This window comes from Poeciliopsis prolifica, unplaced genomic scaffold (assembly GCF_027474105.1).
Source record: "Poeciliopsis prolifica strain line A6 unplaced genomic scaffold, Auburn_PproV2 SCAFFOLD020, whole genome shotgun sequence".
Taxonomy (NCBI): domain Eukaryota; kingdom Metazoa; phylum Chordata; class Actinopteri; order Cyprinodontiformes; family Poeciliidae; genus Poeciliopsis; species Poeciliopsis prolifica.
The window spans coordinates 8,829,252-8,850,392 of record NW_026562395.1 but is presented as its reverse complement, the minus strand read 5'-3'; the positions used below and the strand labels follow the sequence as shown (position 1 = coordinate 8,850,392).

The window sequence follows — 21,141 nt, the reverse complement described above, 5'->3', positions numbered from 1 at the left end:
TGCAGGATAAATTGCACTTGACAACACTGTTTTGTATAAATTGAATTCAATTGAAACATAATATAATAATCAGCAACAAACGTACCAAATAAATAAATATCTAACTGAAATCAGTCTACTAGTGAGGCTTCACATTGCTATGTTGGAACTGTATGCACATAAAAACCTCAGGTTTCAGAGCATTCAGACTGAGAATCAAACTCTGTGAAAATCAAAGCTGTGAAGCCTCAGGAGAAATCCGAGACTCGAGAAGCAGGAGCTCCTGATTTGCTCTCGCTGTTCAAAGCAAACTTCTTACTCTTCTGTCAGCTCACATCCCCCTCTCCCATCAACTCCTGCTGATAACACAGAGGACTCTGGATTTAGTCCATAATTAACATTGTACTCTCTAAAATGAGCTCAACCTTCTTCTTCATCATCAGCTATCCAGTCATCAAAATGTTTTCTACAAAATGTCAAAAGGTCTGTTATTATCAGCTGGTTATGAAAAAGACAGGCCTGCCTCTGTTATTCTCAACCTGCAGATTGTTGTGTTTTCACATATTGAGGTAAATTCACTTTTACAAATTCATGTGTCTTTATGTATGGAGCTGAAGCTGTATCAATATTCATAAATACACAGAAGGACTGACATGTGCACATAAAAAGATTCACTTTTATTTTTGATGCAAACACAAATATATCTGGACTTACAAGCTGCTTCTGGCCAGTGGGCTTCACTGAATTTATGTGTGAATTTTGACACTCCCCTCACAGGCTCAATCCACAAATGTTTTTTTTTTTTTTTTAACAAGGAACAATCAGACAACAACCAATCACATAACTTCCTTGTTTCAGTCAATCATATGAATGGACTCCATATTGGGGTAACTGATGGAGAAGTCCATCATATTAATAATAATTAATAATAATAATAATAATGATGATGAGCCATGTTGAAGAACAATTTAGGCTTCAGATTGATTTCTGGCAGTGACAGAAGAGCAGTTAGTCAAATATTTATCTTAACACATTTAACTATTTGTGCTCTTGTTATGATTATTGATGTTAATCAATTTAACATTGATAATGGGGGCAACTGGCTCTGTCAGCAGCTGTGCAGTTGCTGTGCCACATTTTGATGCAGATGCAGAGAACGCTCTCCATCACACAGTGACAGAAGATCCTGAGGACTGAACACCCACGTCCTGCTTTCCACAGCTTCCAGAGGAAGTAGAGACACTGGTGGGCCTTCCTGACCAGACGGGAGGTGTTGCCACTCCAGGTGAGGTCACTCCAGGTGAGGTCACTCCAGGTGAGGTCACCGGATACATGCGCACCCTGGTACCTGTAGCTGGAGAGTCAGGACAGCTGTAGACTTGATGTGTTGCAATCTGGTTGCAACTTTTTGTTACGTTCCTGGAAAATTTGACCTTTGTACAAATATTTTTTTGTGAAAGCCTGAAGTCCACAGAGCCTTTTCATTCCTGTAATTGTTTTAAACTCACTTAGGACTCTTGGAATTGGTGAATTTTGAGAACAAACGGATTAGGGGGTGGCATTATGGGGCATTGCTCGACCACAGAGCCAGTCGCATTCATATCTTGATTTGACACAGTAGAAACTCCCACACTTCCTATATTTGTGCCTGTTGTCCCGCGCACTTTTGTTTAACCAGTTTAATCCTTTGCCAACATGTCATAACTTGTTGCAACGTGAGTCCTGAGATGCTTGCGCCGGTTTTAACACCTGCAAGGCAGAGAAGGAGCCCTGCTGCCGCTGTGCAGCAAACTAAAAATATGAATCATGGCAACAAACCAGCAAGAGGCAAAGAATTTTTACAGTTTTTTCCCCAAACTAACCCGAGTGAACTGAAAATGCTTTTGGATGCAGGTAATGTTAAGCTTGTTAACAAAAATAGGTTATTGATTTTGTTGTTATCTATGTTCTAAAGTGGGTAGTACTATTCACTTTATTGGCTTTCTGGGGAAAAGGGTACCTATATGAGTTGTTGTTCATTTTGCATTAATAAACAAGGTTGTTTTTGTTTTACTTGAAAGGTGACATAATAGGTTTGTTTAAGTATTTCTATTTAAGTAGAAATCCCCACAAAATAAGACAATGTCCTGCTGAATCCCTCTGAAGCCAGGGCTGTATGGAAAGAGATGCTCTCTCGTCTCTGGATGTCATCCGGAGCAACAGCAGCATGTGAGCTACAAGTAGGTTTTCTTCCAACACTCGGAGATGTTTCCTTCCAAAATGAAGGAAACATTTTCCTTTGTTCTTGTGGAGCTTTGTTTAAAATCCACAAACTCAGCAGTACACACACCAGTAGATCAAGTTGAATAGGATGTAAGCGCCTGGGAAGATCATGCGGGAATAAGTGTCAATGGTGTGGGTGTTCTGGATTATGCGGAAGCTGCGAATGCCCTTCTTCTTAGTCTCTGTGGACTCATTGTCCAATGTGAGATGGACCACCATCTGCTCCTGTTTGTCGGACGGGTCCTCAGCTGCCATAGAGGCTCTGGTGTACCCTGCCAGACTGTTTGCATCTGCCTCGCTGTACATTCCGTCCAGCATCATGGTCTTGGTGTGAGGCATGCCACAAGTGCAGGGCAACGGTTGGGACTGGGAGAAAGAAGGGAAGGAAGGAAGTCATGACTGAGTCTAGGGATGTTTTGGAACTGGTTGTTTCTGATTTTGAAATCATATCATACCTGTTCCTTTAGTTTTTCTCTTAGTTTCCGGTCTTTACCATCCCTCACTGTGGTCAGATAGTTGACCGCTGCATATTCAAGCACAGAGAGGAATACAAAGACAAAACTGACCCAGAGGTAAATGTCGACAGCTTTGATGTAAGAGACCCTTGGCATGGAGGCGTTGACTCCAGTAATAATGGTAGACATAGTGAGCACCGTAGTTATACCTGAAGCACAGAAAATAGAACAACTCTGTTTGAGTAGAGGTCAAGGCTACAGAGAAAACACAAGAGGCATCAAAAGATTTCATAGATTATGACCGCAGATGTTTTCATGATGTAGACTGCTGACAGTCAGACTTGTAACTGAGCCGCCTGCAGCAACAAAACATGAGCACAGACAGGTATGCACAGGTGATGCTTCTGAGCAACAGCTAGACTTCAACTCCTTAAATGGGCTGTGAATGGAATATCAGCAAGCAACTGACACAGTCAGGAAGAAAGAAAGAAAGATTGGAAGAAAGACAAGAAGCAAAGAGGAAGGAAAAAAGAAAGGAAGAGAGGGAAAAAGAGAGTGACTCAGAGAATGAAGCAAAGAAAGAAATAAGCAACGTTGTTGAACTCAGGATCTGGGTCACAAAAGGAAGACCAGTGTCCCATCAAAATGTTAACTTTATTTTCCAAACAGAGATTTTTGTGAACTGAACACAACCCACATGTTCATTTTCTGTCCACTCCTAATTTGTTCTATGTCTCAGAACCCATTTAAGGTTTTTGTTACCTAAAGAGACCCTGGCAGGAACAGCCCTGCGGTCGATCCAGAAGGACACCCAGGACAGCATGACCATCAGCGTGGCAGGAAAGTACGTCTGCAGCAGGAAGAAGAAGATGTGCCGCCGGAGGGTGAAGTTGATGTACAGCCGATTGTACCAGCCTGGAAAACAGGAAACAATGCAACCCAGTTGTTTGGTGAATGTTCTGATGAACAACCCCAGACCATGTTGCTGCCACCACCATGTCTCACTGTGACTTTGCTGTTCTTTTGGTGATGCTTAGTACTTTCTGGGCTACAAATAACTTTTAAAATTGGGTTCCAATAGTTCCAGTTTGGTTCTTCCAGATCATAACAAACTCTCCCACGCCAGCAATAGTTGATTTATACTAGTTTCTTATCATCTACTCTGCATTCATCTTTACAAAATATATCAATAATATTTTCTTGTGTAGTGTTATTATGCACACATAATTTGACAATTTATGTCAAATTAGATTTTGACATAAAGCCCAATTACAATATGAAGATTTGAAAACACAATCGCACAGAACCCAAATGATATTTAGAACATCATAAATGCTTTTACAATTTACACCAGATTTTCACTAGGTAATTAGACACATAAAAATACCTGTGCTGCTGTAGAAAGCCAGTCTGGAGGTGGTGTGAAACTTCTGGATGAGAAACTGAGATAAAGAGATCCTGTCATCTGTGCTCAGGGACTCATCCCCACTTTTCCAGTAAAGCATCAGGTCTTCATCAGTGTAAGCATCTGAGGAACAGAAAGCACAACCAGAGCAAGGAGACACTTTGGATCAGATGCTTTTAGCTGTTAACATATTTATTGAAGGTTTTCATTACAAAACATACAAACATACCAGAGTTACCAATGAGAAAAAAATCAATAATAATAATACCAGATCAACCAGTATAACTATAAAGCATCCATTTCTTGTTTTGTGAAATGTTGGACATAGTTCAGTTTTTCATTCAGAAATAATTAGGACAAACTCAAATTTTTTTTTTTTTAAATTATTTCACTGTTTGGTGGGGAGATACTATTATGATAGCTAAATGACAGTAGCTTGACAGTTTAACTGATGATGTACAATAATAATATTTTCATGGCTATGAAGGAAAGCAGGTGAACCTGAACCATGGTTCTGGAAATATTTACAGAGAAAGTGGAATTTGTAATTGGCATCAAGAACATTCCATTTTAAGGGTGGGCCAAGTGGTGGATAATGATGTTAATGCTGATATATTGTGCATCTCTACCATGTTAGGTTACTTGGTGAGGCAACAGAAAATCTACAAAACCTCACAGTTCTGTCAGCATACCAATAAATAAACTCATCTCTACATTCAAGACTCCTTCTAATTAGACTTACTGTACAAGAAATATGACTATTCATTAAGAGGTGAGAGGAAAAATTCACGCTGAATAAAATTGTACATTGAGATTATCAGATTCTTGTGAGACTGCACAGAAGAAGCTGGTTCAATTAACATGAGACAAAAAAAATCAAGCTTCACTGGGTTAATTGAGCTGTTGCTGCCTCTTTGTTTGGCAGTGCCTTTATAAGCTCCATTTCCTATCAAATGTTCCCAGGGGCTGATGCTGAATCAGCAACACCTGTGCTGGTGTACTGCACTAAATTGAAGGTATGATTTGATTTAAAGAAACGCTCAAAGGTTTCAGTGGAAATGTAATACAGAAGCACTTTATGTTTAAATAGTAACATAAATGTGAGGAGGCAGGGAAGAACTTTAGAAGAGGAACAAAGGCTTTCGATGGGAAACACCTTCACGGTAAAGCTGAAACAATCAGATATATACATTATTAGCAACAGAAAGGGATGTCAGCAAAGTGAGTGAAAAAGCCCTGGATCTTTAAGGAGTTCTACAGAAATGGTGGAATTACAATCTGCTATCTTAAAACAGCTGTTTCCACTAAGTGAGATTGGTTCAGCAGCTTCTCCCAGAATGTCCATTGCCACTTGTAATAAGAAGCACAGATAGACAAAAGGCTGTAAACTCAGTGTTTGTGAAACTCACAGCTCTCCAGCTCCAGAGTGCATGTCTGTGAATCCAGAGGGAAACGACTGAAATCCATGTTGCAAGCGGCAGTAACTGTTACCCTGAGGGGTAAAGAAAGGACAGTGTAAAGCCCAGCAGTGTGGGACCCTGCCAGCTTGGATTGAGTTTGGTTCCTCACCTGAGGCTGTACAGAACATGGCCGTCCGGAAAGACCCTCAGCATGATGTTGTCAGTGGTGGTGTCATGGATGAAGGACCTCTTAGAATGGACGAAGAACACATCAGGGACCCAGATTTTTTTCACTAGGCGCCCATCAAATGTCATGCTCTTATTTGTGGTGCTTGGAAAAGCCAACCTTTCGTCCTTCCAGTAGTGCCTTAGATACAGAGTCATGGTGAAGTCCTAAGGGAGGGGCATAGAGGGTGGGCGGCATAAACAGATACAGGATTAAGTGTCAGTAGAGGGACTACTTGCTTGCTTTCTCTAGTTTATTAAATTCCTCCAGGATTACAGCAGTCTGACCCATGCCAGCTGGATTATTTGGTTATGTTGGGACCAAATGCACAAGCTCTAAAGACGTGTGAAACATATGTTCACTAAATCACCTAACTTGGATCCCACAACCTTGGGATCCATGGTTTCTATTGATCCAAGCTGACTGGAGTGCTGTCGCCTCACGTTACTCTGCTACTTTACATCTGAAGGATGCTCTGCTGCAAAGCTGCAGCCCCGTGTGACGGATCATTCTTTGCCCCGTTCTCCTCACGCCATTACATAAGACCAGATCACTTAGAAATAATAGCTATAACAACACAGTGTACTATTGGCACACACTAGAAGAGAACCTTTGCTGTTGCATAAGAGGAGAAACTGGACATTTCTCAATTAAAAATAACAGCAAAGAAATATTGTTTATTGTCACTGACTCCGGTAATTCAGCTGTTTCAGCTCCAAAGGGGGAGAAACACAAAACCGAACAGACACAAAAGGATAGAAATATTTCTAAAATGTAAGAAAATAAAATAGACTGTGACTAGACAGACGATTTTTGACATAACTGTACAAGGTTTGGTTCTGAAGGATTACATCAAAAGTGAATATTTAAAGTCTTTAATGCTTCTTATAATACATATTGTAATTATTACTTACTGGAATATCATTTATTGCTTATGAGTTGTTGAATTATGCCCTCACTCTGCTGCTTTCACAGACATATTTGATCTAGTGTTCTGATTTTATTGACTTTAAGAAGAGAAATAATAATTGTAATTATTCCAAAATATTTAAAATCTAAATCAGAATATATATTTTTAATTTAAAGAAGTTTGTGAAGTCATAGGAAGACAAGCAAAACTTTTTATTTCCTAAAAAAATGTGTCAATTTACTCTCTCTGTTTATTTTAGATTATATGTTTGGCAGAGAAAAAAAAATTGTGCAAACAACCAACGCATCGACATATATTATTTTTTCTTCAATGTTCAATACCTGAATTAATTGACTTACAGAAAGTACGTAGTTATTTGCTGTATGTGAGTCTTAAATTTCTGCATATATAGTATATAGTAGTCATATTCCATAAATTTGAATACAGCAAAAAAGTTTGTTTACTTCACTAACTGAGTTCACCAAGTGAAACTTAAAGGTGGTCAGAAAATACTTTCAATGTGACCAAAGAGGCTTGTTAGAAAGAAGATCCTGTTTTATGACTGTACAGATATCTGGAGTTTGTGATCGTACAGTTAGTTGAGATTTTCAAATATGCCCACTGATTTTCTAATTTGCCCTTGTGTTTATAATGTTGAATTGTTTGTTACAAATAATGAAGTAAAGTTTTCAAGTTGGTGTGGAGCTGGTGATTTTTAAAACTGGACAGCAGCCTGGCAGAAGACGCTCTGCTTTTTAAAACTTTGGCTGCTGAAAAGAGAGCAACAACATGACCTGAAAATCACATTTCACTCCACTAGTGCTAGTCGCTGAACGACAGTTCTTTACTCAGCAGTAATGAAAATGTTTGCCTAAGATGTCAGGTCAGTTTCAGATCATTTTCAATGATGTGAATACAAACTAATAAGAAGGATGAATAATCGGACAAAGCAGCAAAATGTCATGAAAAACAGCCAATGATTATGACTCAGAACTCTGCAAACTTCAACATTCTGATTGAATGTCATTACTAGCAGCTATAGAATGGAATCAGTCATGTTCTTCCTTCAGTTCCAAAACAACTAAATCCACAACCTTGGGATCCAAATTAAACATAATCCTCATGTGCCCTTGCAAACATGAGATTATACAACATCATTTTCCGTCCAATTTATAAACAGAGCAGAAGGCTGATTTAATTACGTCAGTCAAACCTGTTTTAATTTATTCTGATGATCAACAAAAGAGGTGTGTTCTGAAAAAGAGCTTGAATTTTACTTGGATTATCAGAACTTTTCTCATTGCTCTGCTCCGTCACTGTCAGCTCCACAGTTCAATTTAACTAAACTAGAAATTATTCTGAGCTGCATGTAGTTGCTCATCAGAACCAATAATGTATGTTCGAGTTGAATTGAATCAAATTTTGTGCTGGAGTTAAAATTCTGGCAGTATGACAAATTTGTTTGGCAGTCAAGCATTTCTTTACATGCTGTTGGAGAAATATTCCTGCGCCGACTCATTAGCTGCAGCAACTGAACAGCATCCTGTCCCTGTGTTGCAGCAGAGGTCATTTCTTTCAAACTTCCAATGTTCCCACCATCTGATAACATCAGTTGTGTTGAATCTGGCATATTTTTCTTATTTGTAATTATCTGCTGGAGTTGAAATTTTTACCTGCCCTTGACTGACCCGATAGTGTGAAACTGGTTGCACTGCATGTCATTCAAACATTCAAGCAGCATACCATGTCAACTTCAGATATGCTGTCCAAACTCTCCACCTGAACATCCACTCCAACTGGGACAGCCGGACCTGCAAATCAATAGCAGAAAGCTCATTATCAGCATTGCTTTTTCACTTTTTAAAGTTGCATCATGATGTTTCTGCATAGTGCAGATATAAACAGGTGAACATTTCTGTTGTCTCCCTTAGCTTTGAACTCTTTCAACTCACCACACATAGAACTGATGGTTGTTAATTACTAGAGGTGAGCAATATTGACAAAAAATATCGCAATATGTATTTTTTGAAAATCTTGAGAACTATATCACAGACAATATTCCACATTTTCTGCTCATTTTAAATTATTGTTGTTGGATTTGGCCAAATAAATATGTAACTTCAAAAAGCTCCACTGATAAAATATCTGTCAGTGTTTAGATTTTTTTCCTCTCATGCAACCGCACCCTAACGCTCCGCCAGACAACAGAACTTCTGGAAATCCTTTTCTCATCGCAGGTAGCAGCTGATTCTGTGAAAGTCAGACCAGTCCAGACTGTGGACCAGCTGATCAGCTTCTTCTTTGTTGTAATGGTGTAGAAAGCGTCAGCATATAGCACCATTGGTACTACTGCAAACGAGACAATATGGCACACCCATAACCTCACATTTGTTTTAATCAGTTGAGTCTTCCCACCATGAATTGTATTCACGTAATTATGTAATATAGCACTTTTTAACATGCTTAAAAGCCCAATACACCCTTATGAAAAATACAAATATTAAGTACATTAAATCTTAGCATACTCAAAGCCAGACTAATCATCAGTGTACTTCAAGTTCATTAAGAATTATTTAACTGAAAGCATGCTATTTTGGAATAACTAATTTTGTGCTTCATATATCTTAATTGTAATTATCAATCCATCAATTCTCTTTTTTTTAATAACATTTTTATTAGTTTTGTGTTTTCACAAGCAGAGAAAATGGAACATTGTACACTGTGCTGTCTATCACTTTATACGTGTAAGTATGTAATAAGGAAGAGAAATACAAAAAAAAACAAGAAACAATGAGAAAGAAAAAACAACAACAAAAGGATCTGCTGTACAATGTCACATTCATGTTAGATCATGTCTTCAATGGTCGGCAAACATTTACAGAGATATTTAAAGCCTGACAACAACACATTCATATCGAGTCGGATGATCAACGAAAGAAGAAAGATGCATAGTAATACAAAAGGAGGGTGTTCTTGAGTTAAGACCTGGGGAGACCTTCCACTTTCTAAGATTCTGACCTCTCATCAAGTTGCGTCAACTCTTTAGGTAAATAGCAGAGCACAGGAGACCACATATCAATGAAGTGTTTCTCATGACCCTTAAGACCTGCACCAATCCTTTCATGAGGGAAGACCCGAAATATTTCTTTATACCACTGTGTGATAGTTGGCGGTTTATCCTTAATCTACTTAATTAAAATGCATTCTTTAGCCGAAAGCAATAATTTGTCACAAAATCCATCCATTTTCTAACACCCTTGTCCCCAGTGGGGTCAGGAGAGGTGCTGGTGCCTATCTCCAATGAAGGTTCCAGGCGAGAGGCGGGGTTCACCCTGGACAGGTCGCCAGCCTGTCGCAGGGCAACACAGAGACAGACAGGACAAACACACACACACACACACGCACACACACACACACACACCTAGGGAGAATTTAGAGAGACCAATTAACTGTGAGAGGAAGCTGGAGTACCCCGAGAGAACCCACGCATGCACAGGGAGAACATGCTAACTCCATGCAGAAACAAATTGAAGTATCCTATTACATTGTTAAAATGCAACAACAAAAAGTATACTAGTTAGAACATAAAAAAAACAACTTTATACCTAAAATGTACAATCTCCATGCTTGATTAGTATATCTTAAGTGTGCCATTTTTGTGAAAGAATTACACAAAATATATTTAGAATATCTTTAAATATATAAGCATGATATATTGTATATTAGTACTGTGATCTCAGTATGCTCCAATTAAACTTTTACTTCATAATTGCTTATGAAGTACACTTTTTAGTGATTTATCAATGTCTTTTATTATTCTGCTTTGCCACTTTGTTCTTTACATGCTTCATACACACTGCAGTTCTGCAAACACATCAGGCCATCAGTTTACAGAAGGATGAAGAACAACACACTTTCCGGCTGAACATAAATTACATTGTGTATTCAATATATCCACATTTTCAAGAGTACATTGCCAATATACTATGACAATATTATACTACAACAAGTATATCAACTTAATGACCACTAAAAATGTATTTCAGAAAAATGCAGCATATTTAAAATGTACTTAGATATTATATTTTTTCACAAGGGCTAATATAATGTATGACTGATGTATTAGATGTTGAATTAAAATGAGCTAAACTGACATGAACTGGGATCAGGTTCAGACGGATTTCAGCTCATTATTAAGTATACAAGCTAAATAACATTTAGCTCAATTCATTCTACTAATGAATTGAGCTGACTCCTCATCATGTCGTCTGCTTCCTTGTCATAAAATAACAGGATAGAATACTCTGTTAAGCCATGACTAAGAATACACATCATTTCACACAATGTGTTTGGTTGAATCATTGACAGGATTCAGTAAACACATATCAGTTTACTGATATGTGTTGCTCAACTGACTGAGTGGATTAGAAATAATTTATGATTTAAAGGGATATGGAAGAGTATCCTACTACCCTGATCATTAGTAGAAAAACAACAAACAGACAGAACCTTCTGTCATTTGTTCAGTGCAGTGACATTGGCTGCTGTGGTCTAGTTAATCTGTGAAGCTGTATGGGTGCCAGCCTTACATAACCCACGGCCCAGCAAATCTGCTACCTGGAAGATGGGATATTAACTCCTGCCCAGTTCCAGCTGTCGGTCTTGTCCTCCTTTCTCTTACTCACACCATATGCCCCACAACACGTGCTGAACACATTAAATCCTGAGCTTCAGCTGATGTGACATAACATCAGACACCTGCTGAAAAAGCAGAAATGAGAAGCAGAGGTCTGTTTCTGCTGGTGCCTCAGCTCAGCCTGCAGCTGCACACGGCTGCAGCTCCACTCAGAAAGCTTTTCAGAGCAGTGTGTGTTCCCCTGGTTACAGGGTGCATGAGCGTTTGATCCAAAGCTCTTTTGGTGTTTTGAAACTTTTTTCTTTTTTTTGCATCAGCAAATTTTCCCAGAATTCACTAATTCTTAGATGACACCTCCTAGTGTGTCAGAGCAAAGCTCCACTAAACAGCTAGTGGTGACTCTTTATGGCTCTCAGCAGCACTTCAGTGTAATTTCCTCATGGCCAGAAAGCTACACACACACACACACACACACACACACACACACACACACGCACACACACGCACACACGCACACCCCCCCCCACACGCACGCACACACACGCACACACACGCACAGACACACACACACACACACACACACACACACACACACACCCACACACGCACACACCCCCCCCCACACGCACGCACACACACGCACACACACGCACAGACACACACACACACACACACACACACACACACACACACCCACACACGCACACACACACACACACATCCATGAGGAGAGAACACTTCAAGTCAAATTAAAATGCAAATCAATCTGTGGGCCCAGGCTGCCAGAGGAGTTTTAATGATACGGCTTTTCTTTTTTCAAAGCTCTGCAAAAGCCCAACAGCTTGTTTAATTCCAAATCTTCATTTTTAAAATGCAAATATTACCAATAAAAAATAAGTTATTTGTTTCCATACTTTGTCATAAAAGTAGCTATATTTAAGTGATTTTAATTAAGCTAATTGTGTGAGTCATTAAGCAACAATCTGTTCCTAATCCAGAAAGTTGCACCACTGAATGTATAATACCCACTCCGCTAAGAAATCCAGTTCAGTAATGTTGATTATTTCCGAGCACAGATGTTTTAAATGATCCGTGTCTCCAGGCTGAATGTTGGCAGAATGATGTTCTGACTTTACTGCTTATCCAGTAACAACTCAGAAATAACATAAAACACAATGCTAAAACATATGTACAATCAAAATAAAGGTAATAAACCATTTCGTTATTGGGGAATGCTCTCCATAAGTCCAGCAATTTTAGTTACTAATACACCAGTTTGCATGAAGGGAATTAGAATTTTCTGATGCTAATATAAACCTGTGATAATTATTAAATCTGACATAACCCTAACTCAACATAATACCAGCACATGGTTTGTTTAGTAATTTATTCATTTCCATCCTAACTGAGTGTTTTATATTTTGCACAATTTGATTTGACATGTACTCACTTTACATCTGAAGTCACAAACAAGTACACCATGTAAAGTAACTCTATATATTCTGTATACAGATGCACCTGAAAGGAATCCCAGCTCTTTATTTCTCCAGTCAAACTCATCGTTCACAGAATAATCTTCATGTCATTTCTACAGATGGTGAGGACACCCATCCCTCACTCGTCTGCTCTCGGATTAGCAGCTGTAAATCCGTCACCAGTTCATCACGCTTGGATCAGACAGCTAGGCCTATGCATTACAAGAGTAAATCCGAAAAGGGAATTCCAGCAATGCAATGCATTAGAGTCAATTTTTCGGCAGAATGTCTCAGTGCTATTTTTATACAAATATGGACTAATGCATGGTGGATCTATCTCTTTTCATCTATCTTTTTCAACCTAACACAGAGAGGAACAAACTGCTGTACCCAAAGAAATTTAAAAGTAACGTGATGACAGGTATTCTCCATCTCTTCCACTGTTTGAATCATGTCTGACCAAAAGGAGCTGGTGCTGTTGATTTAGTTATGACACTTTAAACAGATCATTCTCCTGGACATAAACAGTTTTTTGTAGGTGAACTTTAATAATAAATCTATTTTAGATTTTGTTTTGGACAAATAAAATGAACTTCACTGTCACACTGTTTGAAAAAACAACTATTTTACTTGGTCAGAATCATGATCAGAAAGAAGGTTTCAATTATTGTGGTGCAGTCAACAAATAGGAAGTAGTCCTAGAAGAAGCTTTGATGAAACTAAGAGGAACCAGAGCAGCTGTTTAACTCACAATTCTCCCTCAGTCAGAGGATTTCACTGAAATCTATCTCCCTGGAAAGGGAATGGGATGCTCACTGCTCACAAATCAGTGTTTGATGATGCTAGAACAAGTTTCCTGCAGGATCTGACAATAACGATAGATAAATAAATACAAGACAAAAAGCTCCTCAGTGGGACATATGCTTCCATCTGTGGCTGCAACTGTTGTCCGAAAATTCACCATGGTCCATTTCCTCTAGTGGTTTAAACAGAGCTGTGTAATTCTAAACAACAAAGAGCTGGACTCTATAGTTGATACATAAGCTCCTTATTTTTAATTTCCTGCTAAAATTCAAGCAGCAGGGGATTTTTCTGACATTCAAGGTGCAAAGCAACCACACAGATAATGACTACAAAAACTGAACATGACAGCATGGTTCTGCCAACACGTGGTAGCAACTGTGTATTGAAGAAAATACCAAAAAAAAGCACCTTAAACAGCTTAAGAAAATCCTGGCAGTGCTTTAGACGGATGCAAGAAGCACGACTCCATGGTTAACAATGCAGCAAGGGGAGGAGTTCTGCTCCAGGTTCTGCAGGGTTCTGCAGGGTTCTGTCACTTTAACTCAGTGTGATGGAACATGGTTCTATCACTGTGACTCTTGGAAGTATTACTTCCATTAACCCTAACCTTTACCCTGTTTATGAATCAAAATATATCACAACAAACTTTCCAATGTGAAGAAAAAAATTTTCTCTGAACCAAAAAACTGGTTGTGTCACCATTGGCAACAAGAGTTGCCATCAAGCGTTTAGGATGAGCTGCATGTATGAGCTTGAACCACATCATTCCAGTCAGATTTAAATGCAGACTTTGACAAGGCTACTCCAGAATCAACTTTTATTAGTAGTGAGTTGGACTTAATGCCAGACCCAAGTTTGTCTGAGCTTGAAATTCTCTAAATTCAGAATTTTCAGGTGGAGAGCTGAAATTATATTTACTTGCAACAAGTAACTGTTCAGTGTTGGTATAATTGTCTCTGCTATAGTTTTACTCCAGATGGAACAGGGAGCACACCTTTCAAAAAGTTCCAGTTTTCTCATGTCAGTCGATAGAATATGTTCCTAAAGGTCCTGGAAAACATCCTGGAAAACATCACGATGGTTTGGGGATGGGTCTTGGTGGTATTCTTGGGCAACAGTGGACTGAGAAGTTATTGGTGAGCTCTTGGAGTCGTCTTGGTAGGCTGGTCAGTCCGTGGAACACTGCATGGGTCTCCAGTGTTCTATCTTTTCTCATGATTACCTCTAGTCCCAAAGCTCTGCATATCTTTCTTCCCCTTTCCAGACTGATGGACCTTGCTTCTCATGACTTTTTGATTCTTTTTTTATCTTCTTGGGGTCTTTTATACTGTATCCTGTTGTCATTCAGATTTTATTCAAATCTGTCTTAATTCTACAATGTGACAGTGATAACAGGAGAGCGTGGCTCAGGAATAAAGTACAGCTTAAAAAAGAAAGAAAAACTTTTTACAGCAAATTTACTATCAGACATTTCTGTCCACACTCTGCCAGATTGGTTTCAATAACTTTTTTTTGTATTCATAAAAGAAATCATCATCAGAGTTGCTTTATGTGTTTCGTTGGGCTATCTTGATGGCAAAATTAGTTTTATCATCTAACATATTTAATTTTGACAACAAAACAACAACAACAAAAAAAAAAAAACAGAAAAAATATTTAGTGAGGGAAGCCAACTGATCCATAAAAACTAATGGTGTTGGGGAACCACTGAGCAGAACTCCTGCTGTCAACAACTCACCGGGTGTACTGGATCTGAATCTGACTATTTGTGATTGGTTGGACTGGAATGGAGTGAACTGAATTGTTTGGACTTGAATTTAAAACCATATCAATTAATTTCATGGAATACGACTATAGAACAGAATAGAATACCTGAGCTGGTATTTGCTAAGCAGTGAAAGTAGTAAATGAATTGCTTTCAGGAGAAGTTGCTCACCTGCGAATGCTGGCCTCATGGTGAAGTCGTGTTCATCCACACGCAGAAGGTGGCTGGTTTTCAGCTTTCGTGTTTTGGTGCCATCAATGATCTTCCTTGACAGAGGACTGAGAAGAGTAAGCAGAGAAACAGGGAGAAAGAATCAATGCATTTCAAACAATGACAAGGTGACCATGTTAACAGCAAAACTAATCTTTGTTTCTCAAAACTACGCCTCTTTATTTATGTTAATAAATAAATTCTTATTCTGCGCAAAGAAGTATGCAGAAATACACACTGTACTTAGAATTACAGACTACAAAGGCTTTTTATGACTTCTTTACATTTAGCTTCAGAGGAACCAGACTTTTATGCAGACCTTTTTGACCTGATAAGCTGCTTTTATTTGAACTTTCACTATTTTTTATTTTCACAAAGGCATATGTCTATTTTCATATGTGTCTCAATGAGTTTATGATTCCTGGAGCGCTCTCATCTGATAACCTTTCATCCAACAGATTGAGGATAGAATTGAATCTTTGTTGCTGAATGATTGACATTAATGTTCTATGAGCTACACACCCATTCACCATGCCAGCCTCCAAGCCTGTCTTCCCAATTAGAACCACAGCATCAGGTGTTTCCCCCAGGGTCCTACAAAGACACAGACTCATGTTCAGCTTGATCATGGAAAGAGCAAATAGGAAGCATGACTGAACAGTTACAGAGTGACAATGCTAAGGACAAAAGGAGATCAGAGTAAATAAATGGGTCATAGTATGATTTTCTTTCTTTCTTACCATAATCATATTATGTGAACCTTCTGTTTACTATCAAAACTGTACAGAAAAACTGTGTGAACTTCCAAGTTACATAGATGTGAAGATTTGTAGAAAACTGGAATTTCAGTGTTTTGCCAAAGGACACTTCAGTGAGGGAATCAAACTCAAAATCCATCCCTGATCCCTGATCAATGAAATCAAATGAAGTCTGTGGCTATAAAGTGACAAATTGCAAAAAAGTTTGAATACTTTTGCAAGGCACAGAATATACTATTAAAAATTAAATGAAATAGGAAGGGGTAGTTTGATGCTGATTGATGTCTTACTGAAAAAAAAAAAAACTAAATTGATAGTTTGAATCAATTTAGTTTTTGATTCAAACTAAATGGAATCAAAAACTGAATGAAATAAATTCTTGGACTTCCTTTGGAACTGGTCCTCTTTTAATTGAATTCATTTTGGTTTATTTAGACCCAATCCATAAAACAGAAGTTCAAACCAATCAATTGATGGTAGTTTTCAAATAATGCAGTCATGTGCAGTTTGTTTCTCAAAGTGTTTTTTTGTTGTTGTGCTGTTTTGAAGGAATAATCGATTTGACCAATTTCCAGGAGAGAAGAAGTTGCTCCATCCAAAGGGGGATGACTCTCTGGATCAGACCCGGTTTTTCCCAAAATGTTTGCCAATTGTCAATGTAGGTAGCCCACATGGTTTTCAGGATTCCACTTACGACAACCAGCAGTTGAACAGCACCATGTCATCAATGGTCCAATCAGGGTGGAGTTCAGAGAAAACAACATTGTTTTAGTAAACGTACACACTCAAGCATCAGTGACCTCCAATTGCCGTAACTGGGTGTCATTACCACCAGCATAAATAACTATTTTACTTTATTTATGCTTATTCTTTGATGTGGCCCATTCTGGCCCATTCTGGTCCCTGGTAAACATTCAAACATGGCTGCTGGTATCCCTGATGTCACCTTTCTGATGGTTACCAGAGTCAGCTTCACAATGGGTGTGTTGCTAAAATCTGTTAGAATCACAAATGGGATTGTGGTGATCTGTAGGATGGGATCCAGAAAGATGTTTTCTATGTCCTGTCATCCAGCTGGTCTGAGGTTACATGGATCTCCTGTGCAGAGGATTGTTTCAGTCATTCCACATAAACTGGTCACTACTCTACCATGTAGTGGGGTCCACTTTATGTCCTTGTGGTGTCATTTGACACAGTGCAGTACATCATAACGTCTGTCTTCATGTCTCCCCACAGGGCAGTGGGTTGGGATCTTAAGGTCATCATGTAAATGAATGGTTGAACGGAAAAAAGATCATTATGGTTCTTTAAATTAAACTGCTGAATAAATACACATGTTTGGAACTATTTTCAAAGTCAGAAATGTGTTCTTTGTCACATTGAGGGTGTGACAAAGAACATCATACATCTTTTTATTTTACTATCCAATGTAAATTCTCATCTCAGATTCACTTTATAACAATATTTATCTTGATGCTTGTTTCTGCTTGAAGGATGTTTGCCGTGTTGGTTTGTTCTTCCTCTTAACGAATATGGAAAAGAAGTTACATTATGAAAGATTTTGAGACAATGAGATAGGTAACCAGCAGCACAAACAATAAACAGATGAAAACCTGGTTTTATTTGGTAAATGTCTTGTTCTTCTGACAGGAAATTTAAATTCTGTCTGTGAAAAAAATGCAACTTCAGCTCTCAGAAAGTCAGAAATGTTGGGAGGAGCACTGCTTTAGAGCAGAGGTGGGTAGTCACTAAGATTAGCTCAACTCAGTTAAATTTACTGAATTAACTTAATTAACTAAATTTCACCAGACATAAACACCCAAAGAAAGGTTAAACTGAGACTTTTGAATGTACACAAGCTCAATTCTTCTAACCTTATTTTCTATCTTCTCAGCTTCCTGCCCTTTCAGAGGAAATGTTTGTAGCTCAGTGTTAGGGTTGGGGTTAGAGGTTAGGGGTTGGGGTAAGGTTCATTACACTCCTCCTCCTGTGAACATTGGCTTGAAAGGCTTTATGCTGTGAAAAATCCTGGATTTGGAAATGTATGTTTCTTATGTCTGAATTTATTATTTTGAAATGGTGAAAAAGAAAACAAAAAGAGAGAATGTTGATTTTTTTTTCATTATTATTATTTTTGATATTAGTTAAAGCACAAGTCCTCTTTCGCTACAGAATGACAAGAACCTCCCCTCTGCATCTGTCTTTTATATATATATATATATATATATATATATATATATATATATATATATATATATATATATATATATATATATATATATATATATATATATATCGCAAGATACTGGCAGGGAAAGCGTACATGGAACGACATAACCAAGTGGCAGAAACATCTGTGCAGAATATGGACTGGAAACCCCGAGATCAAAGTGGGGAACATCACCTAAGGTGGTGGAGAACACCAGAGCTAAGATCCTGTGGGACTTCCAGATCCAGACAGACAAAATGGTAATGGAGAACCAACCAGACATTGTCATAGTGGATAAACATCAGAGGAAAGCCGTTGTGGTAGATGTAGCAATACCAAGTGATTGCAACATCAGGAAAAAGGAGCACGAGAAACTGGAGAAATACCAGGGCCTCAGGGAAGAACTGGAGAGGGCCTGGAAGGTGAAGACCACAGTGGTGCCTGTGGTCATCGGGGCCCTCGGGGCAGTAACCCCCAAACTGGAGCAGTGGCTACAACAGATCCCAGGAACAACATCAGACATCTCAGTCCAGAAATGTGCAGCAGTCCTTGGCACAGCCAAGATACTGCAGGACCCTCAAGCACCAAGGCCTCTGGTAGAGGACCGGAGCTCAGAGGATAAGAACCACCCGCAGTGGGTGAGAAGGGAATTTTTTTTTTTTTTTATAATTATGGTTCTTTAAAATATATATAAATAAATCTATATATATATATATATATATATATATATATATATATATATATATATATATATATATATATATATATATATATATATATATATATGAGACTTTTGAATGTACACAAGCTCAATTCTTCTAACCTTATTTTCTATCTTCTCAGCTTCCTGCCCTTTCAGAGGAAATGTTTGTAGCTCAGTGTTAGGGTTATATATATATATATATATATAAGTCATATGCATGACTTGGGCTTGGCTGGAAACTGAGGAGTTCGGATGGACATGATCAACAGAACACATCCGCTTTTGTTCCTTCTCACCAATCCAAGCTGCCCGACACTGAGTACGTATCGCAGGACGGATGGATGGAGGATGAGAGTCTTCCACTGATCTGCAGTGTTTTGACCATCAGCTCTGACCTCATGGTGGTACTGAACCAACTAACAATACTTACTTTCCTGGCTTGAGAGTCTCCTCCGGCTCGGACCACCGCTTCCTCCTGCCTCCCATCCTCCGGGACTCTGCCGTCAGACTCAAAGACAGCAGCAGCAGCAGCAGCAGCAGCAGGACCCTGGCGTTATGCGGCATGTTGGCTTTTAAAGGTCCAGCGGCGATTCCACAAAACAGAGCTTGGGACCGCAGGAGGGGCGCTCTGAACCCGGTACCATCTCTTCTTTTCACGCACTGGCAAAAATGTGACAGGCATGAGACTGTGCAACTTGTTCGCCACAGAGATAAAGTCTGAGAAGCGCTTTGATTGGTCAAACTGCAGAGCGGCTTTTGTACCTCACTGGGAAGCGCGCGGCATCAGCAGCACACGGCGCGCGCCGCACAGCGAAATAAACAAACAAACCGACAGGACGAATCCCGGCGCTGGAGAGGCTGGGAGGAGCATGTGACGTCACTTCCCCTTTCTCTCCGCTGAAGACACGCTTTGATTGGCCAAACCGCCACATTAATTCAACAAATCACTGTGAACAGCTGGTCACTAAGCAACACTGAGTGGAGCATGCAAGTCCACGCGGACCTGGACCTGCATGCGTGGACCTGCATGCGTGGACATAACATTACATAGGAAATACTGTCCTCTGCTTTCATAAGCACTGTTTTATTAGTAGTATTATTAGAATGAATATGGACAACTGTAACTGTTAAATATAGCATTATGTCTGCTTCTAGGTCACATATAGATAGATAGATAAGATAGATAGATAGATAGATAGATAGATAGATAGATAGATAGATAGATAGATAGATAGATAGATAGATAGATAGATAGATAGACAGACAGACAGACAGACAGACAGACAGACAGACAGACAGACAGACAGACAGACAGACAGACAGACAGACAGACAGACAGACAGACAGACAGACAGACAGACAGACAGACAGACAGACAGACACAGATAGATAGATATTTTCCTAATTTTCAAGAGGGTGCTGAGCAGAAATCTGCAACACACAACAATCTTGTTACACAAAAGTAAAACAAATTAAAACATCATTTAGTTGTTTTAATTTGTCCAGAACAAGCACTGCATGCTTCAAAGCTATGATCAGAGTCAACAATGGTCTTTATGGGACAATTCCAAGACCAGAACCACTGCCAATCAAAAAGAAGGCAAAGATCAGTCTGAACATTTACTAAAAAGGCCTTCATGAATCCTAAGACATTGTCAGGGACCAAGCAGGACACAGGTGATTAATTCAACAAGGCAGGTTTTAATTGACCTAAAAATATGAAACAAACACCTTCCACCACATTTATGCCACGAAATGGTAGCCTCTTATAGACAGCTCTGAGATCCATAACACTGTCATATGACCGCTTCAACAATGTTGTAACTGTATAAAACAGCTTGCTTACAGATTGACTGTTGGAAGTCATGAAACAGGGACTGCTTCCTCTGTCCTCTGGATGGCAGAAACCAACCAGGCCCAAAAACAATCTAACATTCTTTGTTT

General features: G+C 39.0%; 1 protein-coding gene across 1 annotated transcript; it reads right to left on the bottom strand.

The window, feature by feature from the left end:
• Positions 1–115: 115 nt before the first annotated feature.
• LOC129369151 (gamma-aminobutyric acid receptor subunit rho-2-like) lies at positions 116–20,018 on the bottom strand. The gene is made up of 10 exons (XM_055044503.1): positions 19,628–20,018; positions 16,050–16,121; positions 15,489–15,595; positions 8,381–8,448; positions 5,671–5,894; positions 5,511–5,593; positions 4,084–4,224; positions 3,459–3,611; positions 2,697–2,905; positions 116–2,607 (listed from the first exon to the last, which is right to left on the bottom strand). Exons 1-10 carry the CDS (start codon positions 19,759–19,761, stop codon positions 2,293–2,295), a joined length of 1,506 nt encoding a protein of 501 aa, XP_054900478.1. The 5' UTR covers positions 19,762–20,018; the 3' UTR covers positions 116–2,292.
• Between the last annotated feature and the right edge of the window lie 1,123 nt (positions 20,019–21,141).